This window comes from Bos indicus x Bos taurus, chromosome 2 (assembly GCF_003369695.1).
Source record: "Bos indicus x Bos taurus breed Angus x Brahman F1 hybrid chromosome 2, Bos_hybrid_MaternalHap_v2.0, whole genome shotgun sequence".
NCBI lineage: Eukaryota > Metazoa > Chordata > Mammalia > Artiodactyla > Bovidae > Bos > Bos indicus x Bos taurus.
In genome coordinates, this window is record NC_040077.1 from 84,691,609 (window position 1) to 84,711,874 (window position 20,266).

Genomic DNA, 20,266 nt, shown 5'->3' on the forward strand with positions numbered 1-20,266 from the left:
GAGTGGATTTGATTTCATCACATCACCATGAAAAAAATATTACCATGGGGTTGAGACCACAGTTAACAAGTAAAAGGAGGCTACACTTTCGGGTTCCTGCACTTTCACCTCTCCAAGTCGAAGGACATCACAGGGCTTATCCAGGATCTTAAAATGTCTTAGATGCCTTCCCTGGGGCCTTTTGGTTGAGAATAGCAATTCTGTAATAGAATTAATGGTGCCTATGTGTTACTCAAGTACATTCCTCTTTTCAGCCCAAACTAATATGAGTCAAACAGAGTTACTCATGTCTAATGGTGAGATGGTATCGTGGCAGTTAGACAGGAAGTTACGATGTGAAAGTACGTGGTACACAAAGCAAGAACAGTGAGTTTCCATACTTGACGAAAAACCTTCAAAAACTTATTTTTGATATGTACTATAATGTAACTAACAAATACTGTAGACACACAATTACATACATTTCATACTACAGGGTAGAATAATACTGATCTGAAACAAAATTCAGCCATAACTGCAGAAAGCCCACGTCTCCTGGTTGTGTAAATAATACTATGATTTGTTGTGTTCTTAATATGTGCCAAGTACTGTGATTACCTACAGATTATCTAAAGATGTTTTACATGTCATTCCACAGCAAGCATAATTAATAAATATAAAAGCAACATTGTTTGTTCCCCTTTCCATAAAAAAATCTGATTCTCTGTTACACTGTGACTAACTGACAAGCTGGGATACAAAATCGATGATGAATATGGGAATCAGCCACCATGACAAAAATATGGGGTATTTCCGCTAAATTTCACAACACAATAAAAGACACAAGAAAACAAAACTTGTGATGTGTCTTACATTACACACCATGTAAGCTCCTTACATATATCCTTATGCATGAATCAACTAAGTGATGATTATTTTTTGCTAATACTGTTCAGCAACAGATGCTCAAAATGAACAAGGTCAGGTTGCTGGAGTGGATATCTTGGTTGGGAAGACAGAAATAGTACATATCAAACAACTAGAGAATGGTTAAGTCCTAAACTAGATGGTATACAAACTCCTATAAAGCAGAAGGAATAAAACTATAGCCCAGCCCTATAAAACTAAAACTAAAAAATAAAACTATAAAACTAAAAAAATAAAACTATTTATTTTTTAAAATATTAATAAAAAGTAAAAACAAAAAATACAACTATAGCTTGGGTATGGCTGAGCTGTACCTGGCCCTAATGATCTATTCTGTTTGCCATGTAATGTTTTTAAATTAACTGTCAACATTTAAAATTTAGATTTTAAGTTAAAAAAAAATCTGATTTCTCCTGAAAATTATCTAGGGACTTTTGTAACAACTGGCTTGCATTTCCCTAGGAGGACAGTCACCCCGTGAGGTAAAGCCTGTGCTCCCCACTGTGCCCCAGCCTTTCAGTGACAATGCGTTTGAGACCAGTGTTACAGAAAAGTAATAGTAAGTGAGGATAAACAGAGATCAAAATGTTATTGGAACAAGGCTTTATAAACATGGGAGAACCCATAGTCTATACTGAGGCAGGGCAACAAGAGCTGGAATAAGCATTGCCTGCATGTTCAGAAGACAGTGTGGAGACCCCACTAACCTAGAGCAGATGGGGAATGCTGGAAAGTAGAATATTACATCGGTCAGAAGTTTGATACAAAATTATGAGAAGACTTTTTTTAAAAACCTAGCCAAGAAGTCTGAGCATGATGCAGCAAGCAGGGGGAACCCTTTATAGGTTCTTGAGCAAGGAAATAACAAACGAGCGATGCTTTCTTTCAGAAATGATTTTCAAAGTGTGTTGAGTAGATTAAGGACGGGAAGGAGGAAAGACGAGGGAGGAGATTCAGTTAGGAGTAGTTGCCGAAACAGAAGCCTGAGGGGATGAGGACTAGCCTGGACTGTGGTGACTCAGTGGGGCTTTTACAATGTGAAATAAGAACTGGTAACCATAGATAAGTAAGGAAGAGAAATAGGAAGCTCACGTGGTAATATAAAACCTTTTAAACAGTAACAGGAGTTGCCATTTGTTGTGTCTGCTATGCAATAGGGACCATTCACTTCACAAAGCGGATCTTGGGAAATTCTCACAAGTCTAAGAAGCAGTCATTGTTAATACTACCGTCACCACCACTTTGTAACTAAGGAAGCTGAAGGCATATGCCAGTGAATGGCAGATTTAGGATCTGAGCCCCTTCTGACTGATGCTGGAGGACGGGGGGCATGTGAGGCTTTGTACATACTAAGCTGGAGATGACAGCTGTTCAGGTGGATATACCCTATCAGCACTTGAAAATAGAGTACTGGAGTTTCAGTGTGAGATCCAGGCCACACTTGGGGAGTAAATGAGTCAGTGTCTGTGTGGTACCTCACTTCATGCAGTGCCTGCTACATCAGCAGCCCCATGTAAATGTTGCTGCGATTATCTGCATAGAGGTGAATACCAAACACATGGGGAAATGCAGTGAGATTTGGGGAATGGAATTTAATAAAATCATCTATTGATTAGTAATATGTGCAGAGTTCTGTTGGCATAATTATGAATCTTACCCAAAAACCTATGCCATAAAGGAAACAAATAAACTTGACCTTAAAAGGCCTGGGATACAGAAGGCTCCTAGGCAGTAGTTCTCAATCTTGAAGGTATATCAGAATCACTGAGGATGCTTTTTAAAAAACCCAGTGTTCAGGCCACAACCAGGACATACTACATGAGAATCGGTGGGGATAAGACATAGACATACGTGTGTCATGCAGGTCTCCAGATGATTCCAACATGCAGCCAAGGCTGAGAATCATTATTTCCCACAAGAAGGTCAAAACTAACCAATGAAATCCCTGGGCACCATCCAGGGACAAAGTGGGGGTGCTTCCTATGGGTTTGTAATACATCGTCTGCAACATGAAGGAACACGATCTGCATGAACTCTAGTCTCCTCTCTTGGATAGCTGAGGGACAGAGCCCTGCAGCACAAGTCCAGTCAGAGTGGCAGAATAAAGCTATAGTGGCTGCAGTCTAAGTAACTGCAGACTAGAAAACCCAGACAGCTCAGAAAGCAGCCATGATGAATCAGCTTTCAAGAGCACAGACATTGATAGGGAAGAGGAAAAAGAGGAACAAAAGACTGAAAATCTTTCCAGACACAAAAGAAACACAATTCTTTAAGAGCTGATTACTTTTTAAAAACAGCACATATTCTACTGCCATATAATTTGAGATGCTTAAAAGGATGTGGGAAATGCCATAATGCATTCCATCAATATCAACACAGACACTTAATAAAAATTAGCTCTAACTCCATTTAAGCTCTAGGTAAAGGAATTCAATTACGGAAACTCTGGAGACAGAAACTGTTAAATACAAATATTCTTTTGCTAATAGTTCTATTATGAAAAAAATCATTTACACATTACATCATGGTTTAAAAATTACAGTAAATTATGCTGCTGGCCCTTGTCAAATTCTTAATGCAAGTCAGGTGCAACTGCCAAGAAAATCCATGGCAGAAACAATATTACTTCCTCTTTGGAAATAAAGAAAAAAAAATCTTGGAGAGTGAGCTCACACAACTGAATAAGAATCATAACTGCAAGTGAAGTTCTAGGATATGATTCACTTAGAGAGAGTCATGTCATAGTCTTCATGGTCTTAAAAAAGGAAGTCAGATACAAAAAGTCAACACTGCATACAAGAAGTGATCAAATAAAAGGCTGATTTTATGAAGAGTCAGTATTATGTTAATTATTTGCAGGAAAAAATTCAGTAACAGATGTAAGACTTGAAAAAAAAAACACTGCTAAGCAGTTCTAAAGCACTCCCATATAATGCTGTTAACATTACTTCCACAGACTCTTACAAAACTGCACAATCCTATACAAACTTAAAGAATTCTACCAGACAGAGGATTTCTTTTCTAGGTAATACTAAGAAAAATCTTGGCATCAAACTGCTAAGAAGTCTGGGTCTTCTTTGATGCTGGGTGTGACACCCAGAACCCAGAATGCTCCGATGACTGGCTCTTGGTCTGTGGTGGAAGGGTGAAGCTCAGCCCAGTTCAGCAAGGTTCCAGGCTCTGAACTGGGATGCCTCAGAAGAGCATTTCTTTTCTGTTCACTTTCTATAAACAATAAATGCTATGATTTTCTTTTATATAATTCCCTGTTAATGAATGAGAATAAACTATCAAGCACTAAAATAATTTCTGGAAAACTCTATCTTCTGGAACATAGATCAACAATGGAATCAACAAAAAACTCAAAAGTAGCTGGTACAGAGCACAAGCAAGGAAGTCCTAGCATTTTTACTTTATTCTCTAAGAGTAATGAAAGGCCCTCATGTCACTGTTTTGACCTTGTTGATGATTCTACTTACATACCATTTTTTTTTTTTTTAACAATCTGATATCTGATTTTTCAAATGTTGGCAAATTAAAAGCAGTTTATTAAAAAAGCAAGGCTGGAGGGCATGCCAGGGACCGGCATCCTCTGAGAACACCAAGAGTGGGAAACAAGGAAGAGTAACAACAGAAACACAAAAATAAAAACACCTGCATATTGTGACAGAGACAGTAGTATTTGGTTCTCCTTCAGTCTTTGGAATCTTACCCCCCCCCCCATCCCCACCCACTAATGAAGAGCTTCCTTCATTTGTATTGTTTGGTTCCTAGATCATCTTTGTGGGGCTGAGCAAAGAGCCCCACAAATATACAGCTAAAACAAGTAGAAAGCTGCTGCGCTGCTGCTATGTCGCTTCAGTCGTGTCCGACTCTATGCGACCCATAGACAGCAGCCCACCAGGCTCCCCTGTCCCTGGGATTCTCCAGGCAAGAACACTGGATGGGTTGCCATTTCCTTCTCCAAGTAGAAAGCTAGGATACTAAAACAAAAGCAAGGATAAAACTACTTTTCTAAAAACAAGTAAAAGCTACTTCAGAGACTGTGAGGGAAAGGAGGGAAGGGAGAGGGCGAAGGAAAGGTGGGAGGAAGGCAAGAGGGAAGGAGGGAGAAGGGGGAGAGAGAGACAGAGAGAAACAGGAAAAGAGGAAGTCAGGGAGAAAGGGAGGGAGGAGGGGGAGAGAAGGGAAGAGAAGGATGGATATTCGTGAAAAGAGCTGACAAGACAAGCAAAAGCTGGGATGATGAGACTTTGGAGGGAAAGGGGAAAAGAGGGTCCTTAAGGAGTTGCACTGTGTGTTGGGAGAAATAACTGCCCTCAAGACAGTCTTCAGGAGAGACCCACATGGCTCTTCAGTGCTCTTTGGTCTGGTTACTTCCCTTGAGCATGACCTGGTTCTCTACTGGCTTCCAGAGGTTCCAGTTCCAGTCAAGTAATAACAGCTCTGTCTGAAGATGCCCTCAAATATGAAACAGCCTCAAGGCACTGAGGATAGGGAAGCAGGGAGAAATATAATGTATTGATTAAAAAGTCTCAGCAAATGATAGGTTAAACAAATTCTCTGATGTTCAACATTATAGCTTTGGTCACGTGGAAAATTCACATAAGGGAGCTCATCTCCAGCAATATCAGATAAATGAGGTGTTCTTGCATTTAAATTCCTAGAAATGTGTAGCTACAAAAAGTCCTGAAATAAACTTCTGGGTCCTATATTTGGAATAATAAACCATACGGTAAGTGGAAAGGTCTTTTCCTTCTGGCATAACTAAGGTCAGGACTGGCACTATAATGGACCTAGAAAAACAAACCTTCACATTCCAAAATTTTGACAACTTTAGGTGAGGACTATAACAGCTGCAAAAAGCAGTGAGTCAAAATTTCCAAAGCCCTTCTCTCCCCTGCACTTGAAAAGACATGCAAATGTGCTTGGAATGAGGAAAAGTGTGGAAAGTTTAGCAGGTTCCTAGGCATTCCGAAAGATCATTAAAATTTATGACTGTCATAATTTTCACAATATTATTTCTCACACCACTAAAAGAGATGAAATTCTAGTCATAAGAAAGAGTATAAGACAACTTTCAAAAATCCATTTGAAATGTTTTCATAAGAACTTCAGGAGTATTGGTAGAAGAAGAGGCTATTTTACTCAAAGAAACAGAGATTCTTCCACAGGGTAAATGAGGCTAGTCCTGCCTTTGTATCATGTGGAATTAGTTATAGTTACTTCCGTTGATATCAGGCAGTACATCCCAACTTCAAGATCAAATAAAGCCCACTGAAAGAGAGTAGGCCAAAAATACGGAGATGATTCTTCCTGAAAATTAAAACCACCACAAACACTGCAAGCAATTTAGATATCTTTGGAAATCATATAACTCTCAATCTGCTTCCAGAATGCATTTATTGCCACCATGAATTACTCATGTACATTTGTGATGCTACATAAAAAGAAGAAACTTAGTCACTATTTAGAATGTTCATAGAGTCTCAAGAATGTCAAACTCGTCATTGAGAGAATATGCCTTTGTAGGCCCAGAAGGGACAGAATCTGGAGATCTACCTTTTTCTCTGGGAGGATGGGGCCGCAGTAAAGGTCTGGAAAGGAGAGCTTTGACTGGAATGAGCAGTACTCCAAAGAGCTTCATTAATTTAACCATAAAGCATGAAGTCAAGGGACAACCCATTTAAACCCCTATAGGTTCCAGCTAAGATTAAGACCAGTCAGAATGATTAAAACTCTAGGCAGCTAGTTCAGTAAATCAGGACTAAGTAGATTCATACAGACCATTATTAGTGGTTCAAATACTGACAAATTATACTTCTCAATTTCCAGAAAGAAAGAAAAAGGGATAAACTAACATTTATTGGATGCTTGTCATGTTCTAGGTACCAGGCAAGGTGTTCTTCTCCAGATAACTATGGGAGGTGATTGTTATTATTTCCATATTAAAGAAAAAGAAATTCAAATTCAGGAAAGACAGTAAATTGCCCAAAGTCACACACAGTTGGTAAATGATCAAGGCCAGTAATGAATTCCATTAATCTTTCTTCTACTCCTTTAACTACCCCCTAGAGTCATATACTTTTTTCCCATCCTGTATCATCAAAACAGGGTCCCTACTTTGTTCTAAAGTTGGCCTGTGCTTTTGTCTCCAGTGTCCTGCCTTCCCACAGGCCTGTGCTTGCTGAATGCTGCTTCTTCACCCCATTCAACAAACCACTTTCCTCCCACCCACACGATCTGACCTTAACACATACACAAACACTTCCACATCCTAAAATCCTTTCCTTAATTCTTCTCCTTCTAAGCATTGCCTTATTTTGCTTTATTTTCACTTCCATGTTTCATGAAAAGAGTATTTTTTACACCCTTTTTCTACTTCACATCTCCTATCATCCTGTAACTGGTAACATTCCAGTTTATGACCTATTAGTTCATGGCAACTGCTCTGGGAAATGTCATATAAAACTTCATGATCTTCAAATCTAATAGACTCTTCTCAGGCCTCATCCTTCTTGACTCCTCTGAGCACCTGGCCCTGGGAGCCGGTCCTTCCTCCTCGAAACCTGGCTTCCCTGAAAAGATGTTCCTAATTCTCTTCCAAAATCCACTGACTCTCTCACTTGCATCCTCAACACCTTCTTGAATACTGGAGCTGCTCATGTCATCATCCTTTATTTTCTCTTGTTTTCCACTGACCTGTCCTCCCTAGTGCCTCTAATCTACCCTGTGGGCCACCAGCAAACCTGTGTTCCTAACTGCTAACCTCTCCTGAGCTTCAAGACTGTTTCTCCAGCTGTCTCTGGGCATCTCCAGTTGGGTGGTCCAAAGATTCCTCAATAAAACATGTCCCAAATCAGTTTCCTTTAATCCCCTCCCCTCTTCAGTTTAACCTTTCCCCTTTCTTGCTAAATGGCATTACCACCTGCCAGGCAGTCCATGTGGTGAGGACCTCAGAATCTGCCTTCACTCATCCCCGCCTAGACTCAAAGTTCTAGAATCTACGTAGATCCAATATAGTCACTGAATTAACTTCCTCTTCTCCATCACCATTGCATGCTAAGTCGCTTCAGTCATGTCCAACTCTTTGCAATCCTATGGACTGTAGTCCATCAGGCTCCTCTGTCCACGGGATTCTCCAGGGGAAAGGATACTGGACTGGGTTGCCATGCCCTCCTCCAGGGGATCTTCCTGACCTAGGGATCAAACCCACTTCTCTTACATCTCCTGCATTCATAGGCAGGTTCTGGTAAAGAACCTAGTGCTACCTGGGAAGCCCTATAGTCCATCCCTTTATCGTGTCTCCTGAATTAATGCAACAGCTTCCCAGATGGTTTCTCTAACTCTAGTCTCTCATATTCTAATACATTCTGCACATGGCCACCAAACTGAACTTTGTAAAGCAAGTTCTACTCTTCTGTTTGTAAATTTTCAGTGGCTCTACATGGAGTACCAAGTGAGGCTTTAGTAACCAACCAACTCTAGCCTCTTTTCCCAACCTGAGCTCTGAGAACTTGCCTTCACTTGAAAGTATTAATTTGTCCTAAACTGCCTTATCCGTCTGTGGTTTAGCCCTGCTACTTCTTCACTCACAATGTCCTCGTTCTTCTGGACCACCTGGTAAAACCCTACTCATCATTCTTCAAGGCTTCCCTTCACACCTGCTGTAGTCACCTTTCCCTAAACTCCCCACCCCCACACCCTGAAAGAAGAGTCATTCCCACATCTGTGTTCCCAATACATCTCTTCATTACAGGACTAGCCACAGAGCTTTCCGTCACTTGTTGACTCACTGCCCCACCATGAATTTTCAAAGGCAGAGACGGTACTATTCATCTTTGTAGCACCAGGGTCTAATTCAGTGCTTGGATCATAGCTGGATGCTCATTAAATCTCTGTTACATGAACAAATTAATAGACCTTTTCCTGTTTGTGGTATTCAGTTAGTCTGTAGCTTCATTATGATACCAGTATATGAAAACAAAAGTTATATGTCAAAGAACACAAAGCAACTTTTAGTGACACAGAGTTTGGATTTCCATTAAAATAGTTTTAAATTCTGATAGCTGCTATGGTGTGAACAACATATAGCTTATAATAAGGATAAAGATAGCTGATGTTTCGTCAACATCATGACTACTTTCCTTAAAAAAATACTCATTTACTAAGCTGCATTACCTACTTTTTATTCGTTCATTCATTCATTCTTTTGTTTACATCACACCTCTTTCAAAAAGAATTTAAACTTAAAATTTTTAGTTTATTTCATTTATCAACATGTTCTACCTGTCCCTGAATCTCTGGTCTTCCTATCTAATGCAATTAGTGACTACTGAAGGGAAAAAATTATCTCTGAAACTGGAGATTTCTTTTTATTATTCGCTGAATCAATCTCCTAACTAGAATTTTTTAAATCCAAAAAGCTAACATAGTATTTTGTGCTTTAATATTTTCTAAGACATAGTAGACACCACATGACATAATGAAAAGTAAATTCTGTATCAGTGTATTTCATACTGTTAATATTTATCCTCCTATTTTGGAATGTCATTATCTTCCTGTCAAAATGTTTCCCCATGGAAACAAGCCATTTTAAGAGACAGGAAGTGCCACAGAAACCTGTGCTAACACTACAGATGTACCCAAAGTGTTCCCTTACTGTCCTTTAGGAGGACAGAACATTTGACTTCAGGGCTCATTCCTTAGAGAATTCACTGCACACAGCAGGTGGACTCACCTGGTGAGTTCTGGGGAGAGGACACAGGGGAGCCACGTGGGGACTGACAATAGCTGGGATGGAGTAAGGCATGTGGAGGCACATATGACATTATCTCTTCTTCAAATAAACTGGGGAAAGACAAGAAACAAAATGCATACTTTAGCCAAAGATACGGGTAAACGCTTTGTTTCTGCAATGAATAAGCTGATTTCTCCCTTTGGCTCATTCCATCTGAGGTCCAGTTCACATCCCAAAGAAAGCATCTGTCCCCTTTCTCCTGTGGATAATCCTTGGGACAAAACGCTGGCTGTTTGCAGCTTTTGTGAAACCTGCGGTTATATACCTGTTTTCCCACCACCTTTGGACAACATAATTTCTATTGTGTCACTTAAATAATGAGTTTGAGTTTGTGTATTCATTTGAAAATAGACTGGATTTTTCATTTTTACACTTGTGAATAAGATTCAAACACAAGAGATGGTGTTTATTGAGGACCCATAATTAATACACAAAGTATGTTCTCTATCTTCATTCCAAGACATAGAGAACAGGATCTTGGCCTTCAAAGAACTCAGCATTTCATTGGAGAATTAAAAGCAAAATATAACAAAACACCTTTAAAATAATTACAACTGCTAAATAATTAGCTTTCTTATTTACTCTGACTTTATAATATTTTTCAAATATGAGGATTTTGATTTATTCAATCGAGTGTCTTCTTTCTGCTCCATAGTGCAGTTTCTATTTCTAAATACTCTCCTAAAAGATAGTAATCAGGAATCTGAGATCTTGAAATCCTAGACTTTTAATTAACTGCTATAATAAAGAAATGTACTGTTGATTGTCAAATATACAAACACTTGACAAAATAGAATCAACAACCTAAGTAAGAGTACTTGTGCTTTTTAATTAAGAGGTAGAAGTGGTTTTTCTTTAAAGTTAGTCAAATCCAGAAATCTGTTAAATTTGTTTTCAGAAAACATTGAGAAAAGGTGGCAGCAGTTTAGTCTTCAGAGATTTAAGGAAAGAACTCCTGAGGATTATAGAAATGGCTTTCAACTGAGGCAATTCTGCCCTCCCCTGTACTCTGAGGACATTGGACAATGTCTGAGGACATTTTTGGTTCTGATAACTGAGAAGGGAGTACTTTTGGCATCTAATGAGGGGGATCAGAATGCTGATAAACATCTTACAATGCACAGAAGAGTGCCCTGCAACAAAGGCATATCCAGCCTGAAATGTCAGTAATTTGAAGGCTGAAACTCTGGGCTATATTAATAACAATACAATAACATCTTGATAGTTCTTTTCTGGTCCTCATTCATCTGCACATGTCTGCTAAACCACTATAGTAAAAGCATTTTTAGATACCATATTGTTAAGCCATCTATCCACTTTTAAACTATAAAAGTCGAAAGATTTAGAACCAGAAGCAACAAGTAACTGTATTTGTAATACCAAATTAAGCCCCAAAACAATCAATTCTCTTTCTCAATAAATCAATAACCATTAGAATAATGTGAATTTAAAGTTGATTGCTAAGGAAAAATGCCACATAAAACAGTTAATACCACAAAGGTTTAGAAACTCACAGCAAAATTAAGAGTAGCAATTAGCACCCTCTCCTTGGACATCTATATCTGTGTCCCTTTGCTCCATGACACCTATCATTTCCTTTAAATACAACCAATATGTGGAAAACTTTCATACCAAGAGAGAAAATTTTCTACTTGAAAAATTTAACACAGAGACAGAGAGCAATATAAAAACACTCAATACATATCATCCAGGATTAATACATATTTACAGTATTATCTTTTGCTTCAAACATATATACATACTTATAGAGGTGAATATACCTATATATAGCTGTATCTATACATCTGTATATGTGCATATTGTATAGGAAGTCCCTTTTGAGCTCCTCTATCATGATTTTAACATATCCTTCCAGAATTTTAAATTTTCAACATATGTATACAGGAAAAATATATAGTTTTGCCTTATGTGTTGCTAGAAATTATATAAATGATTTATAAGTATATTACATTCTTAAACTATTTTACTCAACAATATATTTCTGATATCCATCTGTGTTGCTATATAAGGGGTCTACTTTACTACTTTTACCTGCCATGTAACATACAGTCCATTCTATGAATGTTTGTGCACGTGTGCTCAGTCCCTTCTGTCATATTCGACTCTTTGCGACGCTATGGACAGTAGCCCACCAAGCTTATCTGTCCATGGGGTTCTTCAGGAAAGAATACTGGAGTGGGTTGCTGTGTCCTCCTCCAGGGGATCTTCCTGACTCTGGGATCAAACGCCCATCTCCTGTGGCTCCTGCATAGCAGGAGGATTCTTTACTGCTGCGCCACCAGGGAAGCCCTATCTATGAATATATCTGTGTATTTATCCATAACTTCCTTGACAAATGCTGACTTTTCCCCCAACTGTGTGCTTTTATCAATAATGGTGCAATGATTATACTGTATATATCATCTTGTATACACATAATAGAGTTTCTTAGTATACATATGAAGTGAAGTGAAGCTGCTCAGCCGTGTCTGACTCTTTGCAACCCCATGGATTGTAGCCTACAACGCTCCTCTGTCCATGGAATTTTCCAGGCAAGAGTACTGGAGTGGGTTGCCATTTCCTTCTCCACGTACACATATGGTATATATCTAAAAGCAGAGTGTGCTCAGTCATTCGTGTAGGTTTTCTATCCATACAAAATACTGTCAAATTGTTCTTTGAAGAGGTTGTAGAACTGCAATACCACCAAATACAGACAATATGGAGTTCCCATTTCTCACTTGGTGTTATCAGACTTTTTTATTTTTTCAATTGAATAACATGAAATAGTGTCTCATTATTTGAAATTGCATTTTATTATTACTATGATCTTTCCATGAGTTTATTGGCTATTCATGCTTTGATTCTTTTGAAATGCCTTTTTATATCCTTTATTCATTTTTCTTTGGGGTTATTTTCTTTCAAATTGATTTAAAAGCATGCTTTTTGTATTCATGATATCTTTGTTTTATATCATGTGAACATAGTCTTCTAGTTTATTGCCTTTATGTCTTTATGTGTGATGGCTTTCATTACATAAATTAACAATTCCAATGTAGCCAAATTTATTAATCATTTCCTATATAAGCTCTGTACATTTTTTATAATTTAACAGAATAGAAATAGAATGCATGCTAAGGTGCTTCAGTCATGTTTGACTCTTTTATGACCCCATGGACTGTAGCCCACCAGGCTCCTCTGTCCATGAGATTCTCCAGGCAAGAACTGGAGTGAGTTGCCATTTCCTCCTCCAGGGGATCTTCCGGATGCAGGGATCAAACCCATGTTGCTTATGTCTTCTGCACTGGCAGGCAGGTTCTTTATCACTAATGCCAAAATAGAATAACCAATAACAAATATAGAAAAGTTATTTTATAAGTCTTAAGTTTATAATAGCTATATTGGAAAACAACTTTACATGGGTTTATTTTGAAATGAATAATTTCCTGGAGCTGTATCATCTCTATATTGCAGCTTGCTGATATTCAAGTCCATTTGTATCAGGAATGACTTTCTTTTTTAAGAAACAGACAATGTATATAGGTAAAAAAATAAATCAGATACAAGGATATAAAGTACAGCACAGAAAATCTGGCCAATATTTTTATAATAATTTAAAATGGAATACAATAAATGAAAACATTGAATCATTACATTGTACATCTAAAACTAATATAGTTTTGTAAAAATCAATTATGGGCTTCCCTAGTGGCTCAGTCGGAGAAGGCAATGGCACCCCATTCCAGCAGTCTTGCTTGGAAAATCCCATGGACGGAGGAGCCTGATAGACTGCAATCCACGGGGTCGCTAAGAGTCGGACACGACTGAGCGACTTCACTTTCACTTTTCACTTTCATGCATTGGAGAAGGAAATGGCAACCCACTCCAGTGTTCTTGCCTGGAGAATCCCAGGGACGGGGGAGCCTGGTGGGCTGCTGTCTATGAGGTTGCACAGAGTCGGACACGACTGAAGTGACTTAGCATTAGCAGTGGCTCAGTGGTAAAGAATATGCCTGCAATGCAGGAGTTGCAGGAGACATGGTTTCGATCCCTGGGTTGGAAAGATGCCCTGGAGAAGGGTATGGCAACCCACTCCAGTATTCTTGTCTGGAGAATCCCATGGACATAGGAACCTGGAGGGCTATAGTCCATAGGGTCACAAAGAGTAGGACACAACTGAAGCAACTCAGCATGCACACACATAAATCAATTATACATTAATAAAAATATTTTTATTAAAAAATAATTCATGTTCTACAAAGTTCACCCAAGAAAATATTTTTAAATTGAAAGAAAAAACAAACAGACAAAAAGTATAAAAACAGACATAGAGATTCCATCTATGTAACAAACAAATCCACCACCTGAGTTTATAGTAACTGATGGAAATGATTCAAACTCCAAAGCAAAATAAAAAATAAATGAGAGTATCCCAAAATGTTTCAATAATCATTAAATATTATTTATTAAGCATGCACATGTAATATATTGTTACAGTGTAAAATCATTTATTTGCTAATCCAAATGAAGTAAAAGACTAGAATTAAATATCATTTATCACGTGTATGTATAATTATAAAGCTATTAATATATAAGTAAATTTCTCATGTTTCTCCAAAGGCTTCAGAAAACATATCTATTTTCCTAAAGGTGAAAAATGTAGTCTTTCTCTATATACAAATCACTTTTCAAATATTTTAAAATTCAACCACATAACACATAGAAACTCATGCAAATTATAGTGCTTACCAACATACAAATATTATAAACTATATTGTAACTCAAAATATTTAGGGCTATATCATTAAAGGTTACTAAGAGAAGATATACAATAATTGTGATTTCTGTTTCGTAATCATTTTTGTTTTTACTAATTCCAACAGTAGAATTCTTTAAATAAAAAACCACGGACTTCTATAATGAATCAAAAGAGTCCTATCCCAGCCAGAATTTTGTAATAAAACTTGCTATTTTATCAACAACTCAACTATGGTAGAAACATCATATTCCACATTATTGACCAAGAATCTTCATGAATATCTAGCATGCCACATCCTGCTTTCAGAACTGCCTAAACACCACATTGAGGGTTAGCATCTAGCCTGAGAAGTGACCCTTATCCATCAAATAGGTCATGTTCAGGATAAAATGAAGGAAAATATCCATGAAAAATGGTTATATCCCTTTGAGTTATGTTCCAACTGTAGAGTAAAAGAAAATGACTTTTTGACTTTAGTTTTACAAATATGGCAGCAATCAAGCACGCAGTATAAATGGTTAGAGTTAAGATTCTCATGAATAATATGAATGAGACTAGTAATACTTTGGAATAAATAAAACATTGCTTGATAATGGCCCAGTATGACTTCCCTTTAATTCTATGGAGATTATAATAGTGGGTGTCCCAACCACTAGGTAAAGCAAAATATTATTTTACTCTGGTCTCCTACATTTGAAAAATAATCAAAACTGAAAAAGTTTCTTAAAAACTTGCCAGGTTTCCATTCTAAACTCCCCTAAAGTTCAAAACCAAACCCCATCTAACCATTAAAAAAGAAAATATAATTGGTCAGTTTTATGAAAGTCTATCAAGTTGGCAGTGAGTACCAGTGACCAAATTTCAACTTTCTTCTCTGATTTCCCAAACTTAAATTCCCAAAGCCATAAAGTAAATAAATAACTTCAAATCAGCAAAAGGGGACAAAAGACATTCTGAGAAAAAAATTTTGGATGAAAATACAAATAAACCTCTCTTTTACTCTCACGCGGTAAGCGAGGTATAACCTTCTGCCTTATTCTGTGGCGGGACATTCTACTCATTGGTCTCTTTCCCCTTCCTAATACTGCATCCTCTGCCAGCAGGGTAAAACAAAAATCAAGCTGATTCTAGTGATAAGAAATGAAATCTGAAATGACTTATCACTAAATCAGTATCCTGTATCTCCATCATGAGTATTCCACAAGTCTTTTAGAATAAAAGAAGCACTTACTGGCTGCCAATTCTAGCACATTATTTTCTAAAGTGCTTCAGAATGCCTGATGATAGGAGATTTCCCACTTTGAAAAGGCGTTACATACCTCAGCAGCATGACAAGGTCTGCATCACTTGAAAGACGCACCAATCCTGGAGTCCCTTCAGTTCGGATAAATTGGATCTTCTCCCTATTCAAGCAAATAAAGAATTCAAATATGTGTAGTAAACGTTGGCAACATAATTCAGTACTTAAGGCACCATTTTTTAAAAAAAGAATGGTCACCACATTTTTTTTGGTACCTATTGTGTGGTAGCTACTGTGCCCTAGGAATACGCATCCAAGTAAAACGTGGTCCTTGTCTTCAAGGAGGACCCTCATGAGCATCAGCATCACCCATTTCTAACAATGATAAAAAAAAAAAATTTATTGTTCTCATCTTTTGCTACTCAAATACTACTACAGGTAGCAGTACCAACCAACCAATAAAATTCAGTCTCTGCTTTGAGTTAAAGCCTTATTGCGGGCTTGACTATAAGTAACAGTCTGGACCATTTGATTCCTTGTTATTCCAAATAGGATATTCATTTGTTTTCCTGAGGATATACCTCTACATTATGCATGATGAGCACATTTCTACTTGGAAGTAGGTACTATCTGTAAATTATATATTCGGTATAAAAGCATGTGGCTCTTTCAAATAACTGAAACCTAAAACATCTTCAGTTACTACAGTTGGTGAAACAGACTATATGTACACTAGTGCAAATGTGTATATACTTATATATACACACACAAAACACAATTTTGGACCATTATTTATTATAGATATATGTGATAACACCAGCATTCATTTGTTTAAAGAGTCACTGTTTTGTTAATCTCAATTCTTTATATGAATATAAATTCAATATAAATTTTTTTGGTTGTTTCCGCTCATTTACATTATGCCGTTTCCAAGTACACCATATCAATTTTGATAAGTAGACAAAAAATTAAGAACATAAACTGGGTACTGAAAGCATTGCTTTTGATAGGAACATACAGTCAACACAAATACACAATTTTACTCTAAGTGCTAAATGATGCTTGTTTTCCTATTTGATAGTTTAATAAAGTTCTAATTAGATTTTATAATCCCAAATTTCAAATTCTAATTTACCTGTAGGCTTGAAAGTAATGAGGTGAAGACAAGGTTCAACTGTTGAGATGAAAAATTCACTAATGTGTGCTCTTAACCACATAGCTTACTGGAAATGATAAACTGAGCTTAGTCCTAGGCTGCTTCTGCTTAGATCCATTTTACAGAATGTGCTAGTACATGAAGCACCTAATCTTTGATATTTTCAACTTTTCTGCCTTTTATTGCCAGTATAAATATTATGTTTTACATAATTGTATATAATATTACAGCCATATTATATATACTATATAGCAGCTAGCTACTGGAAATACAGATATAGATATACATATAGGTAAATGGTAGGCATATATATAAAGGAACTAAGAAAAGAAAAGTCAGCCTCTCCTCTCTGCTTATGGTTATTTCAGTCTGAAGTCTCAAACCAAGCAGAACATTTTCCCTCACGTGTTATAATCATATGTCTGAAGCACATGATGGAAACCAAGGCCCATTATCAGGTAAATTCTATTTTGATAAGAGATATAAAAGTTGGTTTAAAGAAAGCTAAATCAGAAAAAAATTATCTTGGAAAAAAAATGAACTTGACCAAAGAAGTACTCTTATAAGTGTGACTAACAATATGTTGTGATCTTGAAGAAACAAAAGCTACCTCTAGTCTATCACCACAATGGACTAGGCAAACAACAAAACCAGAAAACAAACAGGCTGAACTCTCTCTTCTACTCATTTAACTGGAACCACACGGAACGGGGTGAGTGATGAAAAAGATAGCATGCTCTTGACTGTTGCTTGTATGGAGCCTATGATATCCTGTGGATAAGGAAGAGATCATAGCTCCCTGAGTCAGAAAGATGACAGGGTGAGGGAAAGAAAGGGAAAGACAATGGAGGAAATATGCCAATTGGGAAACTTCTCATCACTCCAGATATCAACTATGAGGCAGTGACGACAACTGGCCTGATTCTTTAGGCCAAAAAATACAGAGGTGTGACCTTCCTTGGTGGCTCAGAGAGTAAAAAATCCACCTGCAATGTGGGACACCTGGGTTTGATCCCTGGGTTGGGAAGGTCCCTTGGAGGAAGAAATAGCAACCCACTCCAGTATACTTGCCTGGAGAATCCCCATGGACAGAGGAGCCTGGCGGGCTACAGTTCATGGGGTTGCAACGAGTTGGACACGACTAAGTGACTAAGAACGTATCAGAGGCAGGCTGAGACTAGTTCTCTACAGGGCCAGCTAATTTATCACAATGACAAGAGATGGGTCATATGCTTCCAGGAACAAGGCAGTGGAACGTGTTATTTGATACACATCATATCACTGTTGTTGTTGTTCAGTCGCCAAGTCATGTCTGACTCTGCGACCCCATGGACTGCAGCAGCAGGCTTCCCTGTCCTTCACCATCTTCCAGAGTTCGCCCAAATTCATGTCAATATTCATTCATTCAGCAAACAATTTCTGAGTACCTACTATGTGCTAGGCATGGTATCATATACCAGGAATCAAATAGGATGTAAGATACTGCCCCTTTCTCAAAGAGTTCATGGTGCAGTGGAAGAGAGAGGGTCCATGGGAAATGCCAGCATGACATGAATATATTTAAGTTATTCCATTCATTTAACTGAGCCCTGTTTAGGCCTTCTCTTCTATTAACTCCTTCATAGAGTTCTTTCAGGTAAAAACAAAGAAGGCATTGGTTTATTGACTGCCAAGAAAGAAGATCAAGGCTGAGGAAGAGAAAAAAGTGTGTAGTTATCCTCAGAAATATCACCAATCTTTCCTGATGGGGGGGAAAATGGGAACTATTCCTTGGTTATCAGGTATTTGCCCAATATTCTTTGGTCCAGCATTTCTTTAACTGGCATCATTGCCTACTAGAAATCTACAGATGTGATCTTGAATACTAGGAGAATTTTAAAATGCTGTGTTTCCACTTTGATGATTAAAACTGCTAATATGAGGTAAGCATATTTTGGACAAGCTGGATGACATTTATGACTAGACATCACAAAGTGACTTCAACTCCCAGGTTTGCATTTACAAGACACTTGTTGCCAAGTGATCAGAGGTGAACTTTTAGTGTTGATGAGCAGGGCTTGATGTTAAATATGATAGCTGCACCTGTCTGCTACTAATACGCAATTCTTTCACCATTTAAAAAGACAAAACTTTTCTTTGGTAGTATTAAATTGCAAATTAAATGATCATGACGAAATAAGGCAAGGTAATATATATGTAAATTGCCACAGGCTAAAGAGAAAACAAAATAAATGGGCTTAAAAAATGCTAAATAAAGCATATGTTATGATTTTTTCTAAGAACAAAAGTTTTTAAATAGTTTATAAGTAGAAAAATGGCAATAGAATCATCACAGGATATGTTTAATGATATATTTTTCTTCAGTATTGTACTTGGGGGTATACTATTAAGTGAATTGACTCATCACATAGATAAAAGTAAGCTATTTGTTACGCAAGAAAAATTATGACCAAGATAATGCCACAGATGCATATGATAGACCATTAGACACAAAAATTAAAAGAATCAAGTCAAACACAAGTGAAACAAAAAGCACAAATATATCTTTCCACTGACACTGGTCTCAACATTGGTGATTTGGCTTCTGCAAACAAAATCTTCTCGCAATATCATTAATTCAAATGTTATTTTTTTTGTTTTTACTTAATTTAATATTTCTTTTGGCTTTATAGCTTATAAGCTGTAAGGATATGGAGCTCATGCATGTTTTATATTTGTACACATTTTGTTTCACTAAATACACATGGTTAAAAATCACTATTGTAGATCTGAAATGTTTGTTTTCCTTTTAGGATGGAAAATAACAGAGTGGATCCTAAAAAATTTCCATGAGTCCACCCAGTGTCTGAAATAACCATAACAAGTTTGAGAAATATTGCTGAAGATTCACATGACTCTGATTAGAAGGACTTTTGAAAGTTACATTAATATATTTACTCAAGTTTATTTTATAAATTTACAGAGTTAGAAGAAATCTATGGTAATCCTCTAATTTCTTTCTTTATTGCCTTCACTTTAATGAAGAAATTCTATTCAATTTTAGTGGTTTATAATGAGAATTAAGATTATATTGGCTTCCCTGTTGGCTCGGTGGTAAAGAATCTGCCTGTAATACAGGAGACATAGGTTCAATCCCTGGGTTGGGAAGATCACCTGGAGGAGGAAATGGCAACCACTCCAGTACCGTTGCCTGGAAAAATCCCATGGACAGAGGAGCCTGGTGGGCTATAGTCTATGGGGTTGCAAAGAGTCAGACATGACTGACTGAGCATGCAAGATTATATTCAAAGAATATTTTATCATTGGACCATTTCCTCATGGGCATGTTGCTCACTGTACCCTTTACAACACACTCCAGCACTTCCTCCAGCATTGCACTTTCTCACACAGCCCTCAGTTATAACT

At 37.4% G+C, this 20,266-nt stretch overlaps 1 protein-coding gene across 4 annotated transcripts in view; it reads right to left on the reverse strand.

Annotated features, from left to right (window-relative positions):
• Nucleotides 1-20,266, reverse strand: part of HECW2 (HECT, C2 and WW domain containing E3 ubiquitin protein ligase 2) — a 448,549-nt gene that overhangs the window by 50,145 nt on the left and 378,138 nt on the right. For all 4 annotated transcript variants that reach the window (XM_027563360.1, XM_027563352.1, XM_027563383.1 and 1 more), the window contains 2 exons: nucleotides 15,785-15,868; nucleotides 9,647-9,756 (listed from right to left, as the gene is read on the reverse strand). In XM_027563360.1, coding sequence (XP_027419161.1) covers nucleotides 9,647-9,756; nucleotides 15,785-15,868 — 194 coding nt within the window. The remainder of the gene's footprint in view (nucleotides 1-9,646; nucleotides 9,757-15,784; nucleotides 15,869-20,266) is intronic.